Genomic DNA, 24,687 nt, shown 5'->3' with positions numbered 1-24,687 from the left:
GCTTCCCTGGTGGCTCAGTGATAAAGAATCTGCCTGCCAATGCAGGAGACATGGGTTTGATCCCTAGGTGGGGAAGATGCCCTGGAGAAGGAAATGGCAACCCACTCCAGTATTCTTGCCTGGGAAATCCCATGGACAGAGGAGCCTGGCAGGCTACAGTCCATGGGGCTGCAAAAGAGCTGGACCCAACTTACACAACAACATCAGTGCATCCGACAAGAGAGACTCAGGCTTCTCCATGCCTTTATCAGTCCCCCCACTTCTCTTGTATTCTGTTTTCTCATCTCTTTCTAGAAAGGGCACACCTATGTCTAAGCAGTCCCCCATCTCCGTATGTTTTGCAAATGGGGCAGAAGGGAAAAAACGTCTGAAAAGGTCTCGGCACAGACAAGATCTGCAGGATGAGCGTTAAGTGCCTCTCTTCCTGACGTCATGATACTTGGCCTCCAGGACAGTTTCTTCCTCATCTTGGATTGCCTCGGGGAGTCCAGCAAGACACCCGCCTCCTTCAGGGAAGTCACTCTTCCAGTCTCTTCTCTCTCTTATAAAGCACTCTTCCCAGATCCCTCCAGAGATGGCAGGTGGGAGAGGAATTCTAAAGTGGATCAAGATCCATCCTTTCCACATACTGGCTGACCACAAGGCACAATGCCTAGCCTTTCTGAGCCTTACTTATTCAGGAAGCTAAAGATGACTTTGCCTTTCTTACTGGACTTTGTCTCTCTCTGTGTCTCTATTTATTTTTCCCCAAAGTCCAGGCTGAGAAGCTTTGGTTAAATTATTGCAAGAGTTTCTATTAAATCAGGGATAGAAAACAAATACATTTTTCTTTTGGAGATTCTTAATGACATTTCTTATTGGGGTATCGTTGCTTGACAATGTTGTGTTAGTCTTTTTTGTTTTTAATAATCAAGGGAGTAGATGATATGAAATGGATAAGGAAGTGTGAAGCAAGCTTTAAAGTAGTGGTTCTCAAACTTTTTTGAACACTGGACTCACCAGGAGGTGAGTTGTTGCAACACAGGCTGGTCTCAGCCTCGGTGTTTCGGCAGGTCTGCTGCGGGGGCCAAAGGACTTGCATTGCTAACAAGTTTGCAGGTGAAGATGGTGGAGCTGGTCCAGGGACCACACTTCCAGAATGCTGCTAGAGAGCTTTCTGAGATGGTTGTTCCTGGTCTTTCTAGGCAGCCTGGGATTCAGGGCATGGGAGAAAAGGCTGTGGAGTGAGTCTGTGAATAGTCGGAAGAGCAGGAGTGGGAGGAGCAGAAGCTGGAGGGCATAAAGCCAGAAGCGACTCGCGCTACTGGGCAGGCCACCTGCGGCCACTGGGAGTGATGAGAAGCCCGGTGGGATGGCTGTCCCTGGCCCTCTGCCTACATGGGCTGAAATCAGGTGAGAGCGCCAGAAGCGTCAGGGAGGGGAGGGTAGATGAAGAAGGTGAGACCTCGGAGGTGGTGGTTTGGAGTGAGATGGCCAGGAAAGACTCTAGCCAATGTTCCTAGCATCTTTTAAATAGAGTCTAATGGTTAGTGCTGAATCCAAGATTTCGAGTGTCCTGGGTTCAAATCCTAGCTCTTCCTCTTGCTGGTTGGGTAATCATCAGTAGGTCACTTTGCCTCTCTTTAAGCCTCAAGCTTCTCATCTGTATAATGGTTATAATACTTTAGGAAGGAGGAAGCCTGGACATCCTGTTGAATGGAACAGCACAGATGAACCTGGGGGACGTAATGCCAAGTGGAATAAGCTAGTCACAAAAGGACAAATACAGCGTGTTTCTACTTAGGTGAAGTATCTAAAATAGTCACACTAGTAGAATTGGTGGGAGCCAAGGGCTGGGGAGAAGGGCCAATGGGGAGTTTGCTTAATGGGTGAGAGATTTCCATAATGTAAGATGAATAAGTTCCAGAGGTCTGCTGGAAAACATGATGTCTATAGCCAGCAGTTATTGGCTTGTGCACTCAAAAGTTTGTAAAGAAGGTAGATCTCATGTGAAGGGTTCTTACTACAATGAAAGGGAGAGAAGGAAGGAAAGAAAAAGGAGAGAAAGAAGGAAGAAAGGGGAGAGAAAGAAGGAAGGAAGGAAGAATGAATGAAGCTTATTATGTATTGCTTTAGAAAGTTTACCAAGATCTTTTGTTAAGAGAGTAAGCTTCAAATAAACAGTATGTAAGCCAAGTCCTCCTTTGTCTAAAAAGGGAGTAAAATGTTATTAATAAATATGTTGAATATTTATGAACTATCTCTGTAGGTTTCACAGGAATTACAACATGGTTATCTGTGGGGAGGCTGGAGTTGGGGGTGGCTGAAAAGACTTACATGATTTCCCTTTCATAACCCATTGGAAGTTTGAACTCAGTGTATTCCCTCTCCAGAAAACAAATTCATTAGAGGGCAGATGGTCTTTATCTCTTATCATTGTTGTAAGGATTATATAGAAAAGGTAGGTAAAACTGTTGGAACAGTCAATGACCTGCATCTAACCCAAGCCCACCAGGAACACAGGGGTGCTGAACAAACTGGTTTCTCACTCACTGGAACCAGGAAGACCACACGGCCTAGGGTATACCATGGGCAGTCTCAGGAAGAGGGCGTTAGGATCTATTCTAGGGTTTGGGCTCTGGGTGGGAGACTGTAGCAGGAGAGGCTTAGGTTAAGGAAGCCGGATCTCACCCGAGATTGGATGTGATCAGAAACTGGAGGCAATGCTGTGCTTGGGTATCTCGGTTAATCTTCTCTGGAGTGAAGACAGAACAGTGTGAGAAAGGTGTAATTGACAAAGAGGCAGCGGTCACTGTTTTTGGACAGAGGGAGGAGGTGTCTGGCAGTCTGTGACACGTGAGCGTGCATGTCTGTGCTTCCACACAATGCTGAACAGCTCTTGCTTTATCTCATTTTCTCATGATCTCAGAGTACACCTGAGTGATTGAGGCCTGACTGGAGAAGGACAGGGCTAGCGAGCCCCAAGTGCCCAGTCAGCCTTCAGATATCAGGGGGCCGGGGTAGGGGGAGAGGGCTGCCTTTAGCTTCCTCTTTCTCAGAACACACTGGGCATACTGGAATTCCTCAGTCGATTGGGTGGCATTTATTCTCATCAACAGCTGGAGCAAGAGAAGGAGGAAGAGAGGGGAGGGAAGGGGAGAGAAGAAGGAAAGGGGAGGAGGAGGGGATCTGATGATGAAAATGGTAATGTCTGCCCAGGCATACAATGTGATAAGGGCATAAAGCACAACCACAGAAGATCCATAAGGATTTAGTCTTGTTCATCAGTACTAGCAGATGAAACAGTAAAGGATCATCTCCAGGTTCGTAAAACAAATAACTTAGTTCCTGAAATCAGACAGAGCTGGGCAAGAGTTCAGGCTGCGTGCATTTTTTTTTTTTTTTTGACTGTGTGGGAAAGGTTTAAGTGAAAGTCTCTTTCTGCTCTTTCATCTGTAAAATGAGGAGAAGGCTATGAAGATTAAAAACTGTAGAGATAAGAGAGTGTAAAGGTTAACTGCCGTGGCTGAGCAAAGCAGAAAACTCACCCAGCTACTGTTAGCGTTTATAATGAAATTTAAGTACCCATAGAAAGAAAAGAAAGTGTAGTCACTCAGTCATGTCCGACTCTTTGCAACCCCATGGACTGTAGCCAGGCTCCTCTGTCCATGGAATTCTCCAGGCAAGAATACTGGAGTGGGTTGCCCTGCCCTCCTCCGGAGAACCCAGGGATGGAAACTGGGTCTCCCGCATTGCAGGTAAATTCTTTACCATCTGAGCCACAGGGAAAGTACCCATGGTTTTATCCTAAAATGACCCTCATCTGCCCAGAGTAGAGCTTCAGCTTTGGGGCGGCACTACCTGGAAAGGTTCAGAATTGGAAACAGCAACCCCCCAGAGGCAGGAGTATTTCAGAGGCTCATTTTCTGCAGCCAGAGTACCTGAACTGCTTCTTAGTTCTCTGGCTTTTTTTTTTTTTTTTTAATTGGAGGCTAATTACTTTACAATATTGTGGTGGTTTTTGCCATACATTCACATGAATCAGCCATGGGTGTACATGTGTTCCCCATCCTGACCCTTCCTCCCACCTCCCTCCCCATCCCATCCCTCAGGATCATCCCAGTGCACCAGCCCTGAGCACCCTGCCTCATGCATCGAACCTGGACTAGCGATCTACTTCACAAGTTCTCTGGCTTTTGAACAATGATTTCCCCACCCCCCACCTCTCTAAGCCTCCATTGTAGTATCTACAAAACAGAGATCCTCATTAATACTCTGCAATCTGTAAATATTACTATCATGGTATGTGCGAGGGGTGGAAAAGAATTTCCAGACATGAGGCACAATGAGAGGAGAATAGAGTTTATTATAGTGGGAGATGCTGGTAGGCTAGTGGCCAATTTTTATAGCCTCAAGACAGAAAATTCCAACAGTGGCGGATTCATTTCAATATTTGGCAAAACCAATACAATATTGTAAAGTTTAAAAAAAAAAAAAAAATAGACCAGTCTGGCCAATTCCAGATTTCAAACTAAAAAAAAAAAAAGAAAAGAAAATTCCAACAGGAGGGGTGGCATTGAGTGAGTGGTTAGGATGCTACAAGGTGGGTACTTTACCTAATATGGGGTCAAGGAGCTGGTCAGTTTAGGTAAGCAGGCTCATGGCAACAGTTGCTATGGGGCTTGGTTAATTCTGGAAATTTTTGTCCTGTGACCTTGGTATAAGGCTCCACACCTGTGACCCTAGTACAGGGCTCCACAATAACACGTAATAATACCAATCTGACAGTAATGTTGTAAGCATGATTTCTGTGAGATAATTAGCAGAAGATGTTAAGTGCAGGAAACCACCCAGAACAATCATTTATTTAATCACGACTTGAAAAACGTTGACAACTTCTCAGCTACTTTCTGAAAAGCAGGGCTGCTACTGGCTAACACAGATGACATACTCACCATGCCGTAGCTCCTGAGGTGTCGAGTCTCACACAGACCTATGAGTTAGCATCACCATATCAAAGATGAGGAGAGTGAAGTGTATCGGTTAAGTCACTTGCACAGGTAGGTGACAATTCCAAGATAATATCAATATTGTGTCCAGAACGCAGTCTCCATAGCAGGACTTCCTGGGTTGGAACCTTGTTCCCACCAGTCAGTGGTCATATAACTTCCAATAGTTTCCCGTTGCCTATGTTATCTCCTCCATAAAACTTTGGTGGGGCGGGGAGGAGAAGAGTGTTCTAAATTATAATCTCTCCTTCATAGGGTTGTTGTGAAGAGCAACTGAGGACAATGGCTGGAACATAGGAATGGCCAATTAAGTATAAGCTAATGTTGTTGGTTAACAGGTCTGTGTATCTCCTTTCTAGTCTTTAATTGCGTCCAATCTGACTTTAGGGCTTCCCTGGTAGCTCAGCTGGTAAAGAATCCATCTGCAATGCGGGAGACCCTGGTTTGACTCCTGGGTTGGGAAGATCCCCTGGAGAAGGGATAGGCTACCCGCTCCAGTATTCTTGGGCTTCCCTGGTGGTTCAGCTGGTAAAGAATCCACCTGCAATGCAGGAGGCCTGGGCTCGATCCCTGGGTTGGGAAGATCCCCTGGAGAAGGGAACAGCTACCACTCCAGTATTCTGGCCTGGAGAATTCCATGGACTGTATGGTCCATGGGGTTGCAAAGAGTCGGGCATGACTGAGTGACTTTCACTTTCAACCTGACTTTTATGACAGTGGAAGTGCTGCTGAGACACTTCCTGAAACAGGTTCAGGGATGATAAAAAGCAAAATGACGTGAGACACAAAACGAAATGAAATCAAACAAAATCACCAAGGCTGCACAACTGAAGCGACTTAGCAGCAGCAGCAGCTATAAATATTCAGCCTCTAGCACTGAACAAACAAACAGGTTGTTTTCCTGAAATGTTGGCATGTGAGCAAAAGCTAGATGTTCCATCCAACTTTCAGACCTGTGGAATTTCAACCAATGGGTAAAGGTGAGTGACCTTGGATAGGGTGGATTTCGCTGGGCTGGAAGTAGCACGAGCTGGAATCAAGATTGCCAAGGAGAAATATCAATAACCTCAGATATGCAGATGACACCACCCTTATGGCAGAAAGTGAAGAGGAACTAAAGAGCCTCTTGATGAAGGTGAGAGTGGAGAGTGAAAAAGTTGGCTTAAAGCTCAACATTCATAAAATGAAGATCATGGCATCTGGTCCCATCACTTCATGGGAAGTAGATGGGGAAACAGTGGAAACGGTGTCAGACTTTATTTTTGGGGGCTCCAAAATCACTGCAGATGGTGACTGCAGCCATGAAATTAAAAGACGCTTACTCCTTGGAAGGAAAGTTATGACTAACCTAGATAGCATATTCAAAAGCAGAGACATTACTTTGCCAACAAAGGTCCATCTAGTCAAGGCTATGGTTTTTCCAGTGGTCGTGTATGGATGTTAGAGTTGGACTGTGAAGAAAGCTGAGCGCCGAAGAATTGATGCTTTTGAACTATGGTGTTGGAGAAGACTCTTGAGAGTCCCTTGGTCTGCAGGGAGATCCAACCAGTCCATTCTGAAGGAGATCAGCCCTGGGATTTCTTTGGAAGGACTGATGCTAAAGCTGAAACTCCAGTACTTTGGCCACCTCATGCGAAGAGTTGACTCATTGGAAAAGACTCTGATGCTGGGAGGGATTGGGGGCAGGAGGAGAAGGGGACGACAGAGGATGAGATGGTTGGATGGCATCACTGACTCGATGGACGTGAGTCTCAGTGAACTCCGGGAGTTGGTGATGGACAGGGAGGCCTGGCGTACTGCGATTCATTGGGTTGCCAAGAGTTGGACACGACTGAGTGACTGAATTGAACTGAACACAAAGAAAGACCTGAGGAATAGTGAGTGCTCATACCTGAATTAATGGACTGTCTTGGGTGAACATAAACCCCCTGTCCAAATTAGAAGTGACCATAAAGTGAAAGTGAAAGTGAAGTTGTGTCCGACTCTTTGCGACCCCATGGACTGTAGCCCACCAGGCTCCTCAGTCCATGGAATTTTCCAGGCAAGAGTGCTGGAGTGGATTGCCATTTCCTTCAAGTCATCCAAAATGTGACAGCTTTTCTGTAACAGGAGAGCAGTCGGCTGCATCAACTTTGAGGTACCTGTAATTGCCATTTGTCTGGGAATAGAGTATTTTAGGAGGTGGTCTAAATTTTGACTTTTTTTTTTTTTTTTTCTCTTTCAGACTTGATTTTCCGTATCCCTCGTCCATTCTCAGGTAAGGAGATATCTTTTTTTCATTTGTTAGCATCTCAAATGCGAGGCCCTATCTCACCCCACCTGTGAAACAATGTTACGTTCTGAAAGTTCCTTGCACTTACTTCCCTGTTGTTCTATTCTTTCATTCACTATTCTTTTTTCATTCTTTCTTTCTTTAGGTAGCTAATTATTTTGGGCTACACTGCCCATGGCATGTGGGATCTTAGTTCCCTGTAGGGGGATTGAACCCATGCCCCCCTGCCATGGAAACACTGAGTCTTAACCACTGGAAACCCAGGGAAATTCCTCATTCACTGTTCTTCTGGCATAAAAGGCCCTCCCTGATCATGGTAGCCAAACCATATATTTCAAGACCCAGTTAAGTCAGCCCTCCAAGATCCTCTCCCATGCTCCTCTGGAAAAGTACTCTCGTCTCCACTGAAATTAACATCAGCATTTGTAGGTTAAGTTTCTTCTCTGGACCAGTTCTGACCTGTCAGTTGATAGCATGGGTCTATCATTGAACAATATATATGTGGTCACATCTGACAAACGAGAGAGACACTGAATGAGTCACTCCATGTTAAATAAATACGAGAACTTTAAAGAAGTATAAGGGCGCTTTTAAGGAAGTTCTGTACAAGTGGATCGGGCATAGACTGGATGTTCAAGGGAGTTCCTTGGAGATTTACATTTAGGATGAACATCAGGGGAGGGTAAATAGGAAGAGGGTGTGTGATGTTCTTGCTAATCAGAGATCACACCTATAAATCCCCAAGACAAGAAAGATGGTGGTACACTTGGGAGACCTTACAAAGCTTGAGCAGAAAGAGCCCAAGGAAGGGTGGTCCAAAGTGGCTGGAAGTGCAGTTAGGAACCAGGTCAAGTAGGATATCATAAGCCACTTCAATGCTATTTCTTATCCTAAGAGTAATGGAGCGACTTCATGGCTAAGACTCCATGCTCCCAATGCATGGGGCCCAGGTTTGATCCCTAGTCGGGGAACTAGTTCCCACATGCTGTGACTAAGAGCTCACATGCTGCAATGAAGACCCAGTGAAGCCAAATAAATAAACAGGTTTTTTTTTTTTAAGAGTAATGGAATATGAAGAGAGGTGTGGCAGAGTCAGGTTAGTATTCAAGAATGAAGATATTTGCTGCAATGTGAATAAGAGATGGGCCAAATCAGTTAGAAGCATCTAGAAATAAGTCACTGAGTAGTCAAAACAAGTGGTCAGCTTTGAGAGATACCTAGGGACAAACTGTGACAGGCTACAAGGCTTCTTTTACTAGGAGAGAGAGAGAAAAAGGATGCTAAGAAAGACTCTAGAATTGCATCTTGGGTCTGGTGCACAGTGGGTAGAGGACTTCCATGAAAAGGAAGCCAGGGACTCCAGTCTGCTTCCAGGTCCAGGATGAAATAGGCTTCCTTTGATACTCACTTGGCTGTTTTTGTGCCAGACCCAGAGAAGGCAGGGAGGGAGGCGAGCCACACGTGAATGTGGGGGAGGTAGGTGCCATCGAGTCTGACAGACGAAGTCAGAAAGTCAATTCCCTTTGTCAGCTTGCTTGTTTTCTCTTTTCCAGTGTTTAGTAACTATTCCTGTATCTTTCCATTTGTGTATGATGACATCATCTACTACAGCTGCATCTCCGTCCGCAGTGACTATGCCTGGTGCTCTATCGACGAGATGTTCCAAGGTAGATGGCGGTACTGCACCGCGAAAGGTGAGTGTCCCCAGGATGCGTGTAGATGACTAGGATCCAAGAAGCAGCTGGCTACATGGTTTTTGCTGTCAGATAAACCTGCATCCAAATCCTGACTCTTTACAGGGTTGCTGTTGTTGTTGTCTCTAAGTCATGTCTGATTCTTTGTGACCCCATGGACTGTAGCCCACCAGGTTCCTCTGTCCATGGGATTTCCCAGGCAAAAAGACTAGAGTGGGTTGCCATTTCTGTCTCCAGGGGATCTTCCCAGCCTAGGGACTGAACCTGTGTCTCCTGCATCTTCTGCATTGACAGGCGGACTCTTTATCATTGAGCCAGCCCAGAAGCCCTTGATGTGGTTTAACCACCTCGAAAACAGTTCTGTGTGGTAGAGAAAGCACGTGTCGTGAGCGCAGCGATGGTTAAGGCTAAGACTTTTTACATTCATGTTTCTCCTTCTGCTCCACCCTTTCTTTGCAGATCCCCCAAGCTGCACCTTCCCTTTCTTGTACAGAAATAAATACTTTTCTAAGTGCACCAAGGAAGGCTATGTTTTGAGTCGGAGTTGGTGTTCATTGACAAGAGATTATAACAAAGACGGAAAATGGAAACAGTGCTCCCCTTACCAGTAAGTTGGTTGCGGAAGGATGGAGTGGGGGATCTTATAGATATCTTAAAGGGGATCCTCTGGGTTAACAGAAAGGGAAGCTTGGGGTCAAGATTTTCTTGTGATGGCTTAGATCAGGGGTCAGCAAACATTCCCTGTCAAGAACCTACTAGTCAGTAATTTAGGCTGTACAAGCCATACTCAGTTCTGCCGTGGAGCACAAAAACGGCCACAGGTAATAAAAATAATAATAAATATGAGTGTGTTTCCATAAGATTTTATTTATAGGCTTTAAATTTGAGTTTCAAAAAAATTAAAAATAAACTATAAACAAGAAGGGACTTTCCTGGCAGTCCAGCAGTTAAGACTCTGAGATTCCACTACAGGATGTGTGGGTTCGATCCCTGGTCAGGGAAATAAGATCCTGCGTGCCCCAAGGCATGGCCAGAAAATAAATACATAAATGAATCTCATATAATTTTCAGGAGTCACAAAATAGTAGTTACCTTGTGATTTTTGTTTTTCTTTCAACCTTTTAAAAAATATCTATATTATCTCTGCTTCTCTATTATATTGCCATTTCCTTCATTGGAAGTACAGCCATTGTTGTCAACCATTCAAAAATGAGAAAATTGTTAGTTCACGAGCCATCCAGAAACAGATGGTGGGTTGGATTTGCCTGCCGGCTCTGGTTTGCTGCCCCTGGCTTGGATGATTTGTCTGTGATCTCATTCAAACGAAGAATTGAAACTTTGAAACTTTTCAAGTTTGCATTGAAAAGAAGATAGGAGAAGGAGAAGTGTGGTCAACAGACAGGAGAGCTTACCCATTTCTGGGCTTTCCAGGTGGCTCCACGGTAAAGAATCTGCCTGCAGTGCTGGAGACGCAGGAGACACGGGTTCGAACCCTGGGTCGGGAAGATCCACTGAAAGGGGGAATGTCAGCCCTCTCCAGTATTCTTGCCTGGACACCCCCATGGACAGAGGGCTACAGCCCATGGGGTCACAAAGAGTCTGACACGACTGAGCACACACACACACCACACCAAACAGCCGTTAATTTGGAAATGCCTTTGGGGTCATTGTCAACAATACCAGTAACAGGAAGACAAAGAGCCCCGGCATTCCCCATTCACATTGAAATTCTAGTAAAGGATGGGGCTGAACTTTCTTGTCAGGCTTCCAGAAAAGTCGAAGCCCCATTGGAACCCAGGCATAGAAACTATACTGTTTTACATGTGCAAGAGGTCCCACTTCCTCCCCCAGCTGATTTGGATTGATTCTTGAACCTTCCCTGGAGCTCGGTCAATAGTTGTTAATTCCTGGGTTGATCTGCAGGCTTGCTTCTTGGTCAGATGCCAGGAAGTTTCCGTGGTTTCTAAACTTGGCCTTCAATTGGATGTTACCTCATCTGCGAGCTCTTCATTACCTTATAAAAGGGTATCAGTGGTGCTTGGCTATAGCTCTCCAATTCCATCATTTTAACAACTTCCTTAATGTTGAAAATTATCAAGTTAGGAAATTTGTTCAAATAATGGAATACACACATGTATGCCTAGTCACTTCAGTTGTGTCCAATGCTTTGCCACCCTATGGACCGTAACCCGCCAGGCTTCTCTGTCCATGGGATTGCCAAGGCAAGAATATTGGAGTGGGTGGTCATTCCCTTCTCTAGGGGATCTTCCAGACCTAGGGATCGAACCTGGGTCTCCTGCACTGCAGGCAGATTCTTTACTGCTGAACCACCAGGAAACATAATTTATGCAAAGGAGCAATTTAGGATGATCAATAATGGCATATTGAATTTGAGAGTGAGAAAGAAATACACCTTCCCTTTGTTGTTTAGTTGCTAAGCCGTTTCTCTTTTTCGACCCCAAGGACTGTAGCCCGCCAGGCTCCTCTGTCATGGGATTTTCCAGACAGGGGATCTTCCCGACCCAGGGATTGAACCCACATCGCCTGCATTGGTAGGGGGATTCTTTACCGCTGAGCCGTCCTGTTCTACTTATTCATGCTATGTAGATCTTAGAGATAGACCAGATCTCCCATCAGGGAGAAGCAAGGATTATCCTATCTTGGAGGTGATAGACTGAGATACTGATGGTAATCTCTTTTTTCCTCCACAGTCTATAAGTCTTGGTGTTCTCAAAGAGGCAGAAGTTACAGGATTCTTCAGCTGCCTCTGAAAATACATCCTTTCCCTGGTCATTCTGACCAATAAAGATTTCCTCTGTCTTCCGTGTGAATGACTCCTTTTCTCCAAAAAAGATACAACCCAAGCTCAGTGGTGGCCACTGCAATGCTGGCTGGGGTGGGGGTGGGAGACCAGTAGTGTATTTATGGAGAAGAACTTGCATTCAAATAAAAATCCCGATGGATTGCTAACAGCATAATCTTTGGCAAGTTAACTAAATTCTTAGAGAAACTCACTTCCCCTTACACAATTTTAAAATTATGGTATGCACTTTTAGCTGTTTGAGATAAAATTTATGATATACAATTAACCATTTTAAAGTGAACAATTCGGTGGCATTTAGTACAGTTACAATGCTATGCAACCATCATCTCTGTCTAGTTCCTAAACATTTTCACTATCCCGAGAGGAGACCTTGTACCCATGAGGAGTCATTCTCCAATCTCTCCTCCCTCCAGCCCCTGGGAACCATTAACCCTAACCCTCTCCTGGATATTTCATATAATATGTGACCATCAGGGTCTGGCTTCTTTCACTTAGCATAATGTTGTTGAGGCTCACCCCACATTGTCACGTGTGTCAATGTTTCATTTCTTTCCATGGTTGAGAGATATTTTACTGTCTGGATATACCGTGTTTTATTTATCCATGGTTGTTGCTGTTCAGTCCACTAAGTCGTGCCTGACTCTCTGTGATCCCGTGGACTGCAGCACACTGGGCTTCCCTGTCCTTCACTGTCTCCCAGAGTTTGCCCAAACTCATGTCTATTGAGTCAGTGATGCTTCTAACCATCTTATGTAGATTTTATGAAGCACATATGTCATATGTATAGAGCTAGGTGAATTTCCACTAAACACTCCATGTAACTGACAACTATATTTTTAAAAAAACATCATTTCTAGCCCTGCTTCATTCCCTTTTCCAGGCGCTACCCACCCAAATGGCACCAATGGATTTGCCAGTTGAAGCAGGGTTTCCATAAACCTTCAATTTGTTAAAAAAAAAAAAAAAAGAGGAGACTTCCCTCTTGATTCAGTGGTTGAGACTCTGCACTTCCACACTGCTGGGGACCAGGTTTCCTTCCCTGGTCAGGGAACTACATCCCACATATGGCAACTAAGACCTAGCACAATCAAATAAAATCTTTTTAATTGGGGAAGAAGCAATGGAAAATAACCTCAATAAACAAGAAAGCAAAGACACAAGACAGGACTAAGGAAACAGGAAACTGTTGAAAGGCTGCAAGATCAAATGTGTTAGTGATAACAGTCAAGGAAAATAAGTTAAATACCCAAATTTTTTTTTAAAAAGAGAATTATTTGAAAAGAACAAAATCACATTATATGGTGCTTCCAGGAAGCACTTCGAAAAGGGGCAGGGTTGGGATGGGGACACAGGATATGGTTGTGCAGGCAGCAGAGAGGATTGTAGGAAAATCTTGTGAGAAAGCAGGGGTCCTTGATCACTAGACGATTCACGGAGTTCATGTGGCTGCTACCCAGCGCTGCTGACCATCTCTGCAAATCTAGTAAAATAGTAACACGATGGCCTTTTGGTTCTCAGAAATCAATACCCCTCTGTGTCTGATGAGGGCTGTATGAATGTCATTAAGGTTAATGAAGTGGAGAGGAAAGGAGCTTAATACTTTGTCCTCTCAGATGCCCCCCAGAACATTCTGTTCAAAGCAGAGATGGACTCCTTCTGAAAGTACCATTAAATGGCCATCACAGGTGCCCGGGGGGCAGAGGATGGCCTACGGCCATTTCTCCCTTCCACCAACTTACTGCCCAGAAGTTTGCTCACCTAGAATTCTCTGGTAGGGCTATCTGCATGTTCTGCAAATTTCCAGGCAAAGCGACTGCCGCACAAAGCTATACCAAAATCTCCGGATTTCTTTCACATGCAGTGTATCGTGTGTTCCTTTTTGTACAGAATATGTGTAGCCAAAGGATTGTATGGAAGACAATAGGCAGTGCTCAGTTGCTCAGTCATGTCTGGCTCTTTGCGACCCCACTGACTGTAGCCCGCCAGGCTCCTCTGTCTGTGGGATTTCCCAGGCAAGAATGCTGGAGTGGGTTGCCATTTCCTTCTCTAGGGGATCTTCCAGACCCAGGGACTGAACCCACAGCTCATGCATTTCCTGCATTGCAGGTGGATTCGTTATTGCTGATTCACCTGGGAAGCCTGTACAGAATAGGAGAGGAGTTCTAAATACTGTTTTGAGAACTTCCTGTTCCTAGGAGTCTGTCTTCCCTTCCTGGAATCCTAGACCTCATCCAAGATGGGTAAGATTCTGAGACAGGAAGAGCAGTGTAGCATGGAATCAAAGACCTAAACGTAAGGCCAGATACTATAAAACTTAGAAAAATAGGCAGAACACTCTCTGGCATAAATCGCAGCAAGAACTTTTCTGATCCACATCCTCGAAGAATGAAAATAAAAACACAAATAAACAAATGGGACCTAATAAAACTTAAATCTTTTGCACAGCAAAGGAAACCATAAACAAAACGAAAAGATAGCCCTCAGAATGGGAGATGATATTTTCAAAGGAAGCAACCATCAAGGGATTAATCTCAAAAATATACAAACAGCTCAATATCAAAAAACAACCCAATCAAAAAACTGGGTGGAAGATCTAAATGTTTCTCCAAAGAAGACACTCAGATGGTGAAAAACCATGTGAAAAGATGCTCAATATCACTATTACAGAAACGCAAACCAAAACTATAATGAGGTATCATCTCACACTGGTCAGAATGCCCTTTATCAAAAAAATCTACAAACAATAAATGCTGGAATGCATGCTAAGTCACTTCAGTCATGTCCAACTCTTTGCGACCCAATGGATTGCAGCCCATCAAGCTCCTCTGTCCATGGGATTCTCCGTGCAAGAGTACTGGAGTGGGTTGCCATTTCCAAATGCTGGAGAGGGTGTGGAGAAAAGGGAATCCTCCTACACTGTTGGTGGGAATGCAAACTAGTACAGCCACTATAGTGAAGAGTATGGAAGTTGCTTAAAAAAATGAGAATGGAGCTACCATATGATCCAGCAATTCCACTCCTTGGCTTAGATCTGGACAAAATCATAATTCAAGATATAGGCAACCCCTATTTTCAGGGCCGAATGTGAACGGTGGAAATAGTGTCCTTTTGGAAGATGGCATCTATTATAAATATACTTCCAAACGATAGTCTCGTCCTTTCTCTCTGCCTCCATCACACTGGCGCTTACCCTCTTAGTCTACATAACTTGTCCTCATTCTTGAGAATATCAACTTTCACATCCCTTCCTCTAAGAAACTGAAGGCTTCCCTGGTGGCTCAGCGGTAAAGAATCCCCTGCCAATGCAGGAGACCAGGGTTCGATCCCTGGGTCCGGAATATTCCTCTGGAGAAGGAAATGGCAGGCAGCCTGCTCCAGTATTCTTGCCTGGGAAATCCCGTGAACAGAGGAGCCGGACAGGCTGTAGTCCATGGGGTGGTAAAAGAGTCATGACTCAGTGAACAGCAAAGAAACTTGATTTTCAACCAGAACAGTTTGGTTGTCAAAACTGAAGCAAAAGGTGCTACCGCCATCTAGTGGGCAGAGGCCAGGGATGCTGCTAAGCACAGGACAACAAATGATCGGGGCCCAGTTCAGTTTAGTCACTCAGTCGTGTCCCGCTCTTTGCGACCCCATGGACCACAGCACATCAAGCTTCCCTGTCCGTCACCAACTCCTGGAGCCTGCTCAAACTCCTGTCCATTGAGTCGGTGATGCCATCCAACCATCTCATCCTCTGTTGTCCCCTTCTCCTCCTGCCCCCAATCCCTCCCAGCATCAGAGTCTTTTCCAATGAGTCAACTCTTCGCATGAGGTGGCCAAAGTACTGGAGTTTCAGCTTTAGCATCAGTCCTTCCAAAGAAATCCCAGGGCTGATCTCCTTCAGAATGGACTGGTTGGATCTCCCTGCAGTCCAAGGGACTCTCAAGAGTCTACTCCAACACCACAGTTCAAAAGCATCAATTCTTCGGCGCTCAGCCTTCTTCACAGTCCAACTCTCACATCCATACATGACCACTAGAAAAACCATAGCCTTGACTAGACGGACCTTTGTTGGCAAAGTAATGTCTCTGCTTTTGAATATGCTATCTAGGTTGGTCATAACCTTCCTTCCAAGGAGTAAGCGTCTTTTAATTTCATGGCTGCAATCACCATCAGCAGTGATTTTGGAGCCCCCCAAAAAAAGTCTGACACCATTTCCACTGTTTCCCCATCTATTTACCATGAAGTGATGGGGCCAGATGCCATGATCTTCATTTTCTGAATGTTGAGCTTTAAGCCAACTTTTTCACTCTCCTCTTTCACTTTCATCAAAAGGCTTTTTAGTTCCTCTTCACTTTCTGCCATAAGGGTGGTGTCATCTGCATATCTGAGGTTCTTGATATTTCTTCTGGCAATCTTGATTCCAGCTTGTGCTTCTTCCAGCCCAGCGTTTCTCATGATGTACTCTGCATATACATTAAATAAGCAGGGTGACAATATACAGCCTTGATGTACTCCTTTTCCTACTTGGAACCAGTCTGTTGCTCCATGTCCAGTTCTAACTGTTGCTTCCTGACCTGTATATAGGTTTCTCAAGAGGCAGGTCAGGTGGTCTGGTATTCCCATCTCTTTCAGAATTTTCCACAGTTTATTGTGATCCACACAACGGCTTTGGCATAGTCTCCTAGCTCTTCCCAAATTCCAAAGAGAAACAGCTACTAGTTAGGGAAGTAAGGGAATGCAGAAACAGAGGAAAAGCAAATAGTTCAGCCATTTCATTTCTTTTTATGGCTCAGTAATACTCCAGTATGTATACACACACCACATATTCTTTACCCATTCCTCTGCTGATGGACATTTAGGTTGCTTCCGTGTCCTGGCTATTATGAATAGTGGTGCAATGAACATTTGGATGCATGTATCTTTTTGATTGAATTTTTTATAAGTGAGTTTCAGCTCTCCATATCTTTGGGTGTCCCTCAGTGATAACTATCAGTTCAGTGTGTGGACTCAGGTGTCACCTAGGAATAACTATAACCCAGTACAGATCATAGAGTCTGGAGACTAAGTGGCTGCATATGCCTCACCCAATAATTGATTGAAAGTGAAAGTCGTGTCTGACTCTTTGTGACCCCATAGACTATACAGCCCATGGAATTCTCCAGGCCAGAATACTGGAGAGTGTAGCCATTCCCTTCTCCAGGGGAATCTTCCCAACCCAGGGATCAAGCCTAGGTCTCCCACACTGCAGGCGGATTCTTTACCAGCTGAGCCACAGGGAAGCCCAAGAATACTGGAGTGGGTCGTCTATCCATTCTCCAGCATATCTTCCTGATTCAGGAATTGAACCAGGGTCTCCTGCATTGCAGGCAGATTCTTTACCAACTGAGCTATCAGGGAAGTCCCCAATCATGAATTAGCTATTGTCATTCCAATAAGATTAAACATTCCAGTAAGATTAACAGTTTTATTAGTGTTCCATGACCTATGAAGTGGGAGAAGAATACAATTTCTTCATATAATCTGTATATTCAGTGTTAAAACTAAAGGGGAGTAACGTGTTAAATGATCTGAGTATTGCTGACACGTGTTCACTCTCAATAATTATTGGTCACTCACAGTATCATTATGATTATTGTCACTAACTAGAATTATTTAACAATTATTTAGCAATTACAAGGAATGAAAGTATAATTTTCACTCTCCCTATTGTTGAGTATGTGAACATGTGAAGGCTTTGGTCCTCAGAGAGATAGAAGGTGGGTACAATGAAGTAACAATTGCTATTATGAATTTTCAATGTGGTAGACATGAAAATTCTCTTAGCCCAGTCCCTGAAATGTGAAATCACTTAATACATGTTCATTATGTTAATGATTGGACCTCCCGGGGGCTCAGTGGTAGAGAATCCCCCCTTTCCAAAGCAGGAGACAGGTTCGATACCTGTGTCAGGAAGATACCCTAGAGAAGGAAATGGCAACCCACTCCAGTATTCTTGCCTGGAGAATCCCAAAGACAGAGGAGCCTAGCAGGCTACATGCCACGGGGTTACAGTTGATGGGGTCACAAAAAGAGTCAGACACAACTTACTGACTAAGCAACAACAGCAAAATGTTTATGATTAAATGGCAAACAAGAACTTCCTCCTGTAGTCCATATAGGTATAATATAAATTCAACCCCACAACCTGTGCGTCTAAAGCAAGTTCTTGACTCCTATGTTCAAAGAGAGAGATTTCAGGGACTGCTCTTGTGGTCCCGTGGTTAAAACTCTGAGCTTCCAAAGCAGGAGATGTAGGTTCAATCCCTGCTCAGAGAATTAATATACCATGGGCTACACAGTGCAGCCAGAGATTTTCTAAAAATGTTTAATTAGATTGCTATAAAAAAGAGAGAGAGAGAGAGAGATCGCTGTTCACCCGAAACTAGCACATCGTTTCTTAACCAGCTATAGTGTGGTGTTAGTCGCTCAGTCGTGTCTGTCTGACTCTTTGCAACCCCGTGGACTGTAGCCCACCAGGCTCCTCTGTCCATGTGTCCAGGCAAGACTACTGGAGTGGGTTGCCATTCCCTTCTCCAGGTGATCTTCCCAACCCCAATGCAAAATAAAAAATTTAGGGGAAAAAAAAAAGAGAGAGATCTCAGTCCATGGTTTCTCAATTTCCCTCCAGCTTCTTGTCACTATGCCTTTTTATCTAGTTTTCAATTTTATTTTTAATTATCTTCACACTAAGAGAAATCTTACCAGAAATACACAAAAAATTCTTGTACATAATTCACACAGATTCACCAGTGGTAACGTTTTCCAACATTTGCTGGATTATGTTCTCGTTTCTTTCACTCTCATGGATAATATTAACTTTTTTAACCACTTGGAGAAAAAGTTACTGATATCATTTCCTTTTATCCCTCCACACTTCAGAGAATATTTTCTAAGACCACAGATATTTCCTTTATAATCTCAGAAAAATGATAGAAATCGAGGAATTTAGTATTGATGCAATGTTACTATCTAATCGACATTGTGCCTTCAAATGTGGCCAGCTGTCTCAATAATAAAATGACAGCATCTTCTGTGGCCCAGGATTCAATCTAGGATTTAGTTTACATCCTCCCTTCTCCTTTCCCTGGACCATATCCTCAGCTTTTCTTTTCTTAGGGTTGTTTTTTTTAAATAACAATTTGATAATTTGAATGGTACCAGATAATTATTTTGTACAGCTTCCTCAATTAGAGTTTACACAATATGCTCTCATTAATACCTTCAGGTCTAGACTTCATGTTTTAAATATGCACCCCCAAAAAAGGAAGGAAGCAAGCAAGAGACTTCTCTGGTAGTCCAGTGGTTAAGACGCCAAGCTTCCAAATCAAGGTGCACAGAATTCAATCCCTAATCAGGGAACTAAGATGCCACATACCTCCTGGCATGGCCAAAAACAAACAAAAAAAGGAGAGAGAGTAAATTTACTGTGGGAAAATCTAACAAACATTAGCTCGGCCAAGTGATCAAGGTCAATGGTGAGTTGTCAGGTTGATAGTGAAAGTCCTTGAAATGTTGGGACTATAATCGTACTTTACCTCCATGATCATCATCTCCAAAACCCAGAAACCAAGTCAAATTATCAGAAAAACATGGAGTACACCCCAAGAAAGGGACCTTCTCCAAAATATCTGACCAGTCATCCTCAAAATTGTCAAGGTCATCAAAGACAAGGAAAGTCTGAGAAGTTGTAACAGCCAAGAGAGACCTAAGGAGACATGAAGACCCAATGTAATGTCGTGTCTGGGATGGGATCTTGGACCAGAGAAAGGATATTAGGTAAAAACTAAGGAAATCTGAATAAAATATGGACTATCAGGATTATTTATATTATCTTTATAATTTTCTTATACATGTAAAAATGTTGCAAAAAATAATAATAAAGCTTATTTAAAATATTTTTTCAGGCTCATGGTCCAGTGGTTAGGATTCTGCCTGCCAATGCAGGGAAACAGGAAGTTTCCACATGCCATGGGCCAACTGAGCCTCTGTGCCACATATTCAGCCCAGCTGCCTAGAGCCGGTGCTCCGAAACAAGAACGTAACCCCTGCTGGCTGCGACTAGAGAAAGCCTGCACACGGCAATGAAGACTCACAGCAGCCAAAAAAATAAATACATAAATTTTAAAAACAACACTTATCAAAGTGATTCATTAAAAAAATAATAAACTAAAATATATTTTCTTAATTCACCACATGTCTGCACCCTCCATCTTGTTACTAAACTCCTGGTCTCCTCCCATGATGTCAAACTGAGGTTAATCCAGAATGTTCCCTGAATGACTTCACGATTGCCCAATATTGTCAGTCTTGTGACCCTTTCTTTTCATCAGTAGGCACAGTCCTCAGTGAACTGGGAAAGATTAATGATTGCTTGATGTTGATTATAAAATGGATCTCCCAGTCCAACAGTGACTATTCTAAGGCTGAAACACCCACAAGAGGTACAAAAATCTCATTGTCATGACAGGAGAGTGTGTGTGGTTTGAAGGGATACCCTTCCAGAGCATGGAATTCCCATCTGAACACCTGAGAGAGGTGCAGGAGAATTTTGTTATTAAAGATGAGGATGTCCTACTGCTGACTTACCCCAAATCAGGTAAGGAAGCAGGACCAGATGCTGAGAAAGGCTTCCTCATTCATTCAGCAGACAGGCGGAACTTCTGTATGCCGACAATGCGTTGGGGGAATAGAAATGTACACTGATACTGCTGAAGAGCTGACTCATTGGAAATGATGCTGACGTTGGGAAAGATTGAGGGCAGGAGGAGAAGGGGGCAACAGAGGATAAGATGGTTGGATGGCATCATTGACTCAATGGACATGAGTTTCAGCAAACTCTGGGGTGCAGTTGAGGACAGGGAAACCTGGCATGCTGCAGTACATGGGGTCACGAAGAGTCAGACACGATGGAACAACTGAACAACAGCCACTGGCTTTCAGAGAAAAGGATCTAGACAGGCAGTTACACAATAAGCTGAGTGCTCAGAGGGATAACCTAAGGCATCGGGGGAACCCACGGGAGTGAATCACAAGGCAGATTCAGGTGTTTGTGGACCGGAGTGGAAGGAGATGGCTGGCCAGGGAAGTCTATGGAAGAAATGGGGGAGGGAGGTAATTATGTGAGATGATGTATATGTTAATTAGTTTGATTGTGGTGGTCATTTCACAATGTGGTGTTATTGTTTTTGTTTAGTCGATAAGTCATATCCAATTCTTTTGGGACCCCATGGACTGCTGCTCACCAGGCTCCTCTGTCTTTGGGATTCTCCAGGCAAGAATACTGGAATGGGTTGTCATTTCCTTCTCCAGCGGATCTTCCCCACCCAGGGATCGAACCTCCTACACTGGCAGGTGGATTCTTTACCACTGAGCCACCGAGAATCCCTCACAATGTGTACATATATCAAATTAACATGTATACCTTAAAGATATACATTTTTTTTCAAGAAATTTGATGTTTACCTTTTGATTATTATTATTACTCATTTTTGGCGCTGGATCTCCATGGCTGAGTGGGCTGCTCTCTAGCTGCAGCGGGCAGCTTCTCCTGTTGTGGCGCTCAGACTGCAGAGCTTCAGTGGGTGTGGCGTGCGGCTCAGTCACTGTGGTACACGTGCTTAGTCGCCCTTAGCAGGTGGAATCCTCCTGGACCAAGGATGGAACCCGTGTCCCCTGCATTGGCAGGCAGATTCTTAGCCACCACGGGAGGCCTACATTCTTTTTCTTTTTAACTTTAAACCATATTTATTTTCCTTGATATTTATATATATATTTTAAAAATACATCATATGCATTTCTATGTAAAGTATATCTTCATCCTTTTTCTCTTAACATTTCTGCTTTGTATTAAAGAGACCATAAGCTCCCTGCTAGCAAGAACAAGGCTTATCAAGTTACTTGTGTAATATAATGGGGCAATGGAGAGTTTAGTATTGCCAGGTTGACCCTACTGCTTTTGAACTGACAATGTTAAATATATACATTTTCATTTGTTAGTTATAATTGAGGGAGGAGGGCAGGGGGTAAAACATAATTATCTCAGCGAAAAACAAAAAAGTGGATAAAATGACATCTATGTTGAGATAAAACGAATGAATGTGAAATTATTTTGTGAAAAGGAATAGTTTCTGATAAAGGTATCTCCATGGATTGTGGTCAGGAATTGGAAAAAAGCCAGACAAATCCAAGGGACAACAAGGACGTGAATCATATATCTGTGAGGGGTGGGGTCGTTGAGGGACTGTAATTAGGCAAGAAGGAAGGTTGATGACCTTAGAAGTGGTGTGGTAGGGAAAAGTCAAGGGCAATGCGAACATAACGTATCACAGGATTAAATAAATAACCAAACGGTGGAAGCAACCCAAATGTGCGCTGACAGATGAAACAAAATGTAGTAGCTACACATAACAGAACAGTATTCAACCTTAAAAAGGAATGAGGTTCCGACTCAGGTGACAACATGGATAAACTATGGAGACATTACCCTAAGCAAAATAAGTGAGATTCCACACTTATTTCCACATAAATGAGATTCCACACTGTATGATTCCACATAAATGAGGTTATCAGAAACCAAAAGTAGAATAGTTGGTAGAGACTGGCAGGGACTGGAAAGAGGAGAAAATGGAAAGTTGTTACATAATGGGTCCTTGGTTTTGCCAGATGAGAAAGTTCTGGAGGTTGGTTACACAACAGTGTAAATACACTTAGCCCAGCTGAAATGTACCCCTGAAAACGGTTAAGATGGTGCCTTGGATGATCTGTATACTTTATGAGAATTTTTTAAAGTCAGATTGAAATGGCTGACCAGAGAAGGAAATGGCGACTCACTCCAGTCTTCTTGCCTGGAGAATCTCCATGGACAGAGGTGTCTGGTGGGTACAGTCCATGAGGTCGCCAAGAGTTGGACATGACTGAGCGACTAAGCACAAAATGACTGACTATGATTTTCCTTTCTTTATCTAGGAACGAACTGGTTGATGGAAACTGTCTGCCTGATTCATTCTAAGGGGGATCCCAAGTGGATCCAATCTGTGCCCATTGGGAGTGCTCCCCTTGGGTAGAGGCTTTCAGTGGGTATAATCTACTAAAAGATAAGGAAGGCCCACGTTTCATCATTTCTCACCTCCCTGTCCAACTCTTCCCCAGGTCTTTCTTCAAGTCCAAGGCCAAGGTCAGTGCACGTAGTCAAGATAGGCTTGATCAATACTCATTAAACTTTAACTTACCTAGCAACCAGTTGAAGATCTGATTGAAATGCAATTGTATTCAGTAGGTATGTGCTGGTCCTGAGATTCTGCTTGTACACACCACAGACATACTAAGTACAAAGCTACAGATCATTCCAGAGGTTCTATAAGCCAAATGTAAACCAGAGACAAAGAGAAACCATAATGCCAAACCTTAGAAAACCACGTTAAAGCCTAACTAGAATTCATAACTGTATTATACCCTACATAACACTCCTTTGAGAAAGAATGTTCAACTGACCTCACAATTGCACTCATTTCACATGCTAGTAAAGTAATGCTCAAAGTTCTCCAAGCCAGGGGTCAACAGTACGTGAACCAAGAACTTCCCAATGTTCAAGCTGGATTTAGAAAAGGCAGATAAACCAGAGATCAAAATACCAACATCGGTTGGATCATAGAAAAACCAAGAGAATTCCAGGAACACATCTACTTCTGCTTCATGGACTACACTAAAGCCTTTGACTGTGTGGACACAACAAACTGTGAAGTTCTAAAGAGCCTCTTGATGAAAGTGAAAGAGGAGAGTGAAACAGTTGGCTTAAAGCTCAACATTCAGAAAACTAAGATCATGGCATCTGATCCCATCACTTAATGGCAAATAGATGGGGAAACAATGGAAACACTGGCTGACTTTATTTTTGGGGGCTCAAAAATCACTGCAGATGGTGACTGCAGCCATGAAATTAAAAGACACTTACTCCTTGGAAGGAAAGTTATGACCAAACTAGACAGCATATTAAAAACCACAGACATTACTTTGCCAACAAAGTTCTGCATAGTCAAGGCTATGATTTTTCCAGTAGTCATGTACAGATGTGAGAGTTGGACTGTAAAGAAAGCTGAGTGCTGAAGAACTGATGATTTTGAAATGTGGTGTTGGAGAAGACTCTGGAGAGTCCCTTGGACTGCAAAGAGATCCAAACAGTCCATCCTAAAGGAGATCAGTCCTGAGTGTTCATTGGAAGGACTGATGCTGAAGCTGAAACTCCAATACTTTGGCCACCTGAGGAGAAGAACTGACTCATCTGAAAAGACCCTGATGCTGGGAAAGATTGAAGGGGGAATGAGAAGGGGACGACAGAGGATGAGCTGGTTGGATGGTATCATCTAATCAACCGACATGAGTTTGGGTAAACTCCAGAAACTGGTGAGGGACAAGGAGGCCTGGCATGCTACAGTCCATGGGGACACAAAGAGTCGCACATGACTGAGCGACTGAACTGACTGAACTGAACCCATAAAATAACAATTGTTATTATAGATTTTCAATGTGGCCAATATGAGAATTCTCTCGGCCCAGTCCTTAAAACCTGGAAGCATTTCATAAATTCTCAGTATGTTAATGATGAAATGGCAAATAAGGCCTGGATCTTCCCGAGCAGTTAGGTATTTAAATTCAACCCCATACCTGTGAGTCTAAAGCAAGTTCTTGACCCTTATGCTTAGAAAGAGAGATTTCAGGGACTTCCCTGGTGGTCCAGTGGTTAAAACTCTGTGCTTCCAATGCAGGAGTTGTGGGTTAGATCCTTGAGCAGGGAACTAAGATCCCACAGGCCACACAAAGTGGCCAAAAAAGATTTCTTTAAAAATTAGGTTGGTATAAAAAAAAAGTGTGAGAGATTTCAGTCCATGG

General features: G+C 43.6%; 1 protein-coding gene across 1 annotated transcript; it reads left to right on the top strand.

Moving 5' to 3' along the window:
* Positions 1-1,205: 1,205 nt before the first annotated feature.
* Positions 1,206-12,992, top strand: LOC102394605 (binder of sperm protein homolog 2-like). Its single transcript, XM_006067429.4, has 5 exons — positions 1,206-1,392; positions 7,213-7,245; positions 8,814-8,954; positions 9,414-9,561; positions 11,666-12,992. Exons 1-5 carry the CDS (start codon positions 1,335-1,337, stop codon positions 11,670-11,672), a joined length of 387 nt encoding a protein of 128 aa, XP_006067491.1. The 5' UTR covers positions 1,206-1,334; the 3' UTR covers positions 11,673-12,992.
* Positions 12,993-24,687: the final 11,695 nt, after the last annotated feature.

The sequence above is a fragment of the Bubalus bubalis genome, chromosome 18 (genome assembly GCF_019923935.1).
Source record: "Bubalus bubalis isolate 160015118507 breed Murrah chromosome 18, NDDB_SH_1, whole genome shotgun sequence".
Lineage (NCBI taxonomy): Eukaryota > Metazoa > Chordata > Mammalia > Artiodactyla > Bovidae > Bubalus > Bubalus bubalis.
The sequence above is the reverse complement of the archived record's forward strand: the minus strand, read 5'-3'. Positions and strand labels throughout refer to the sequence as shown.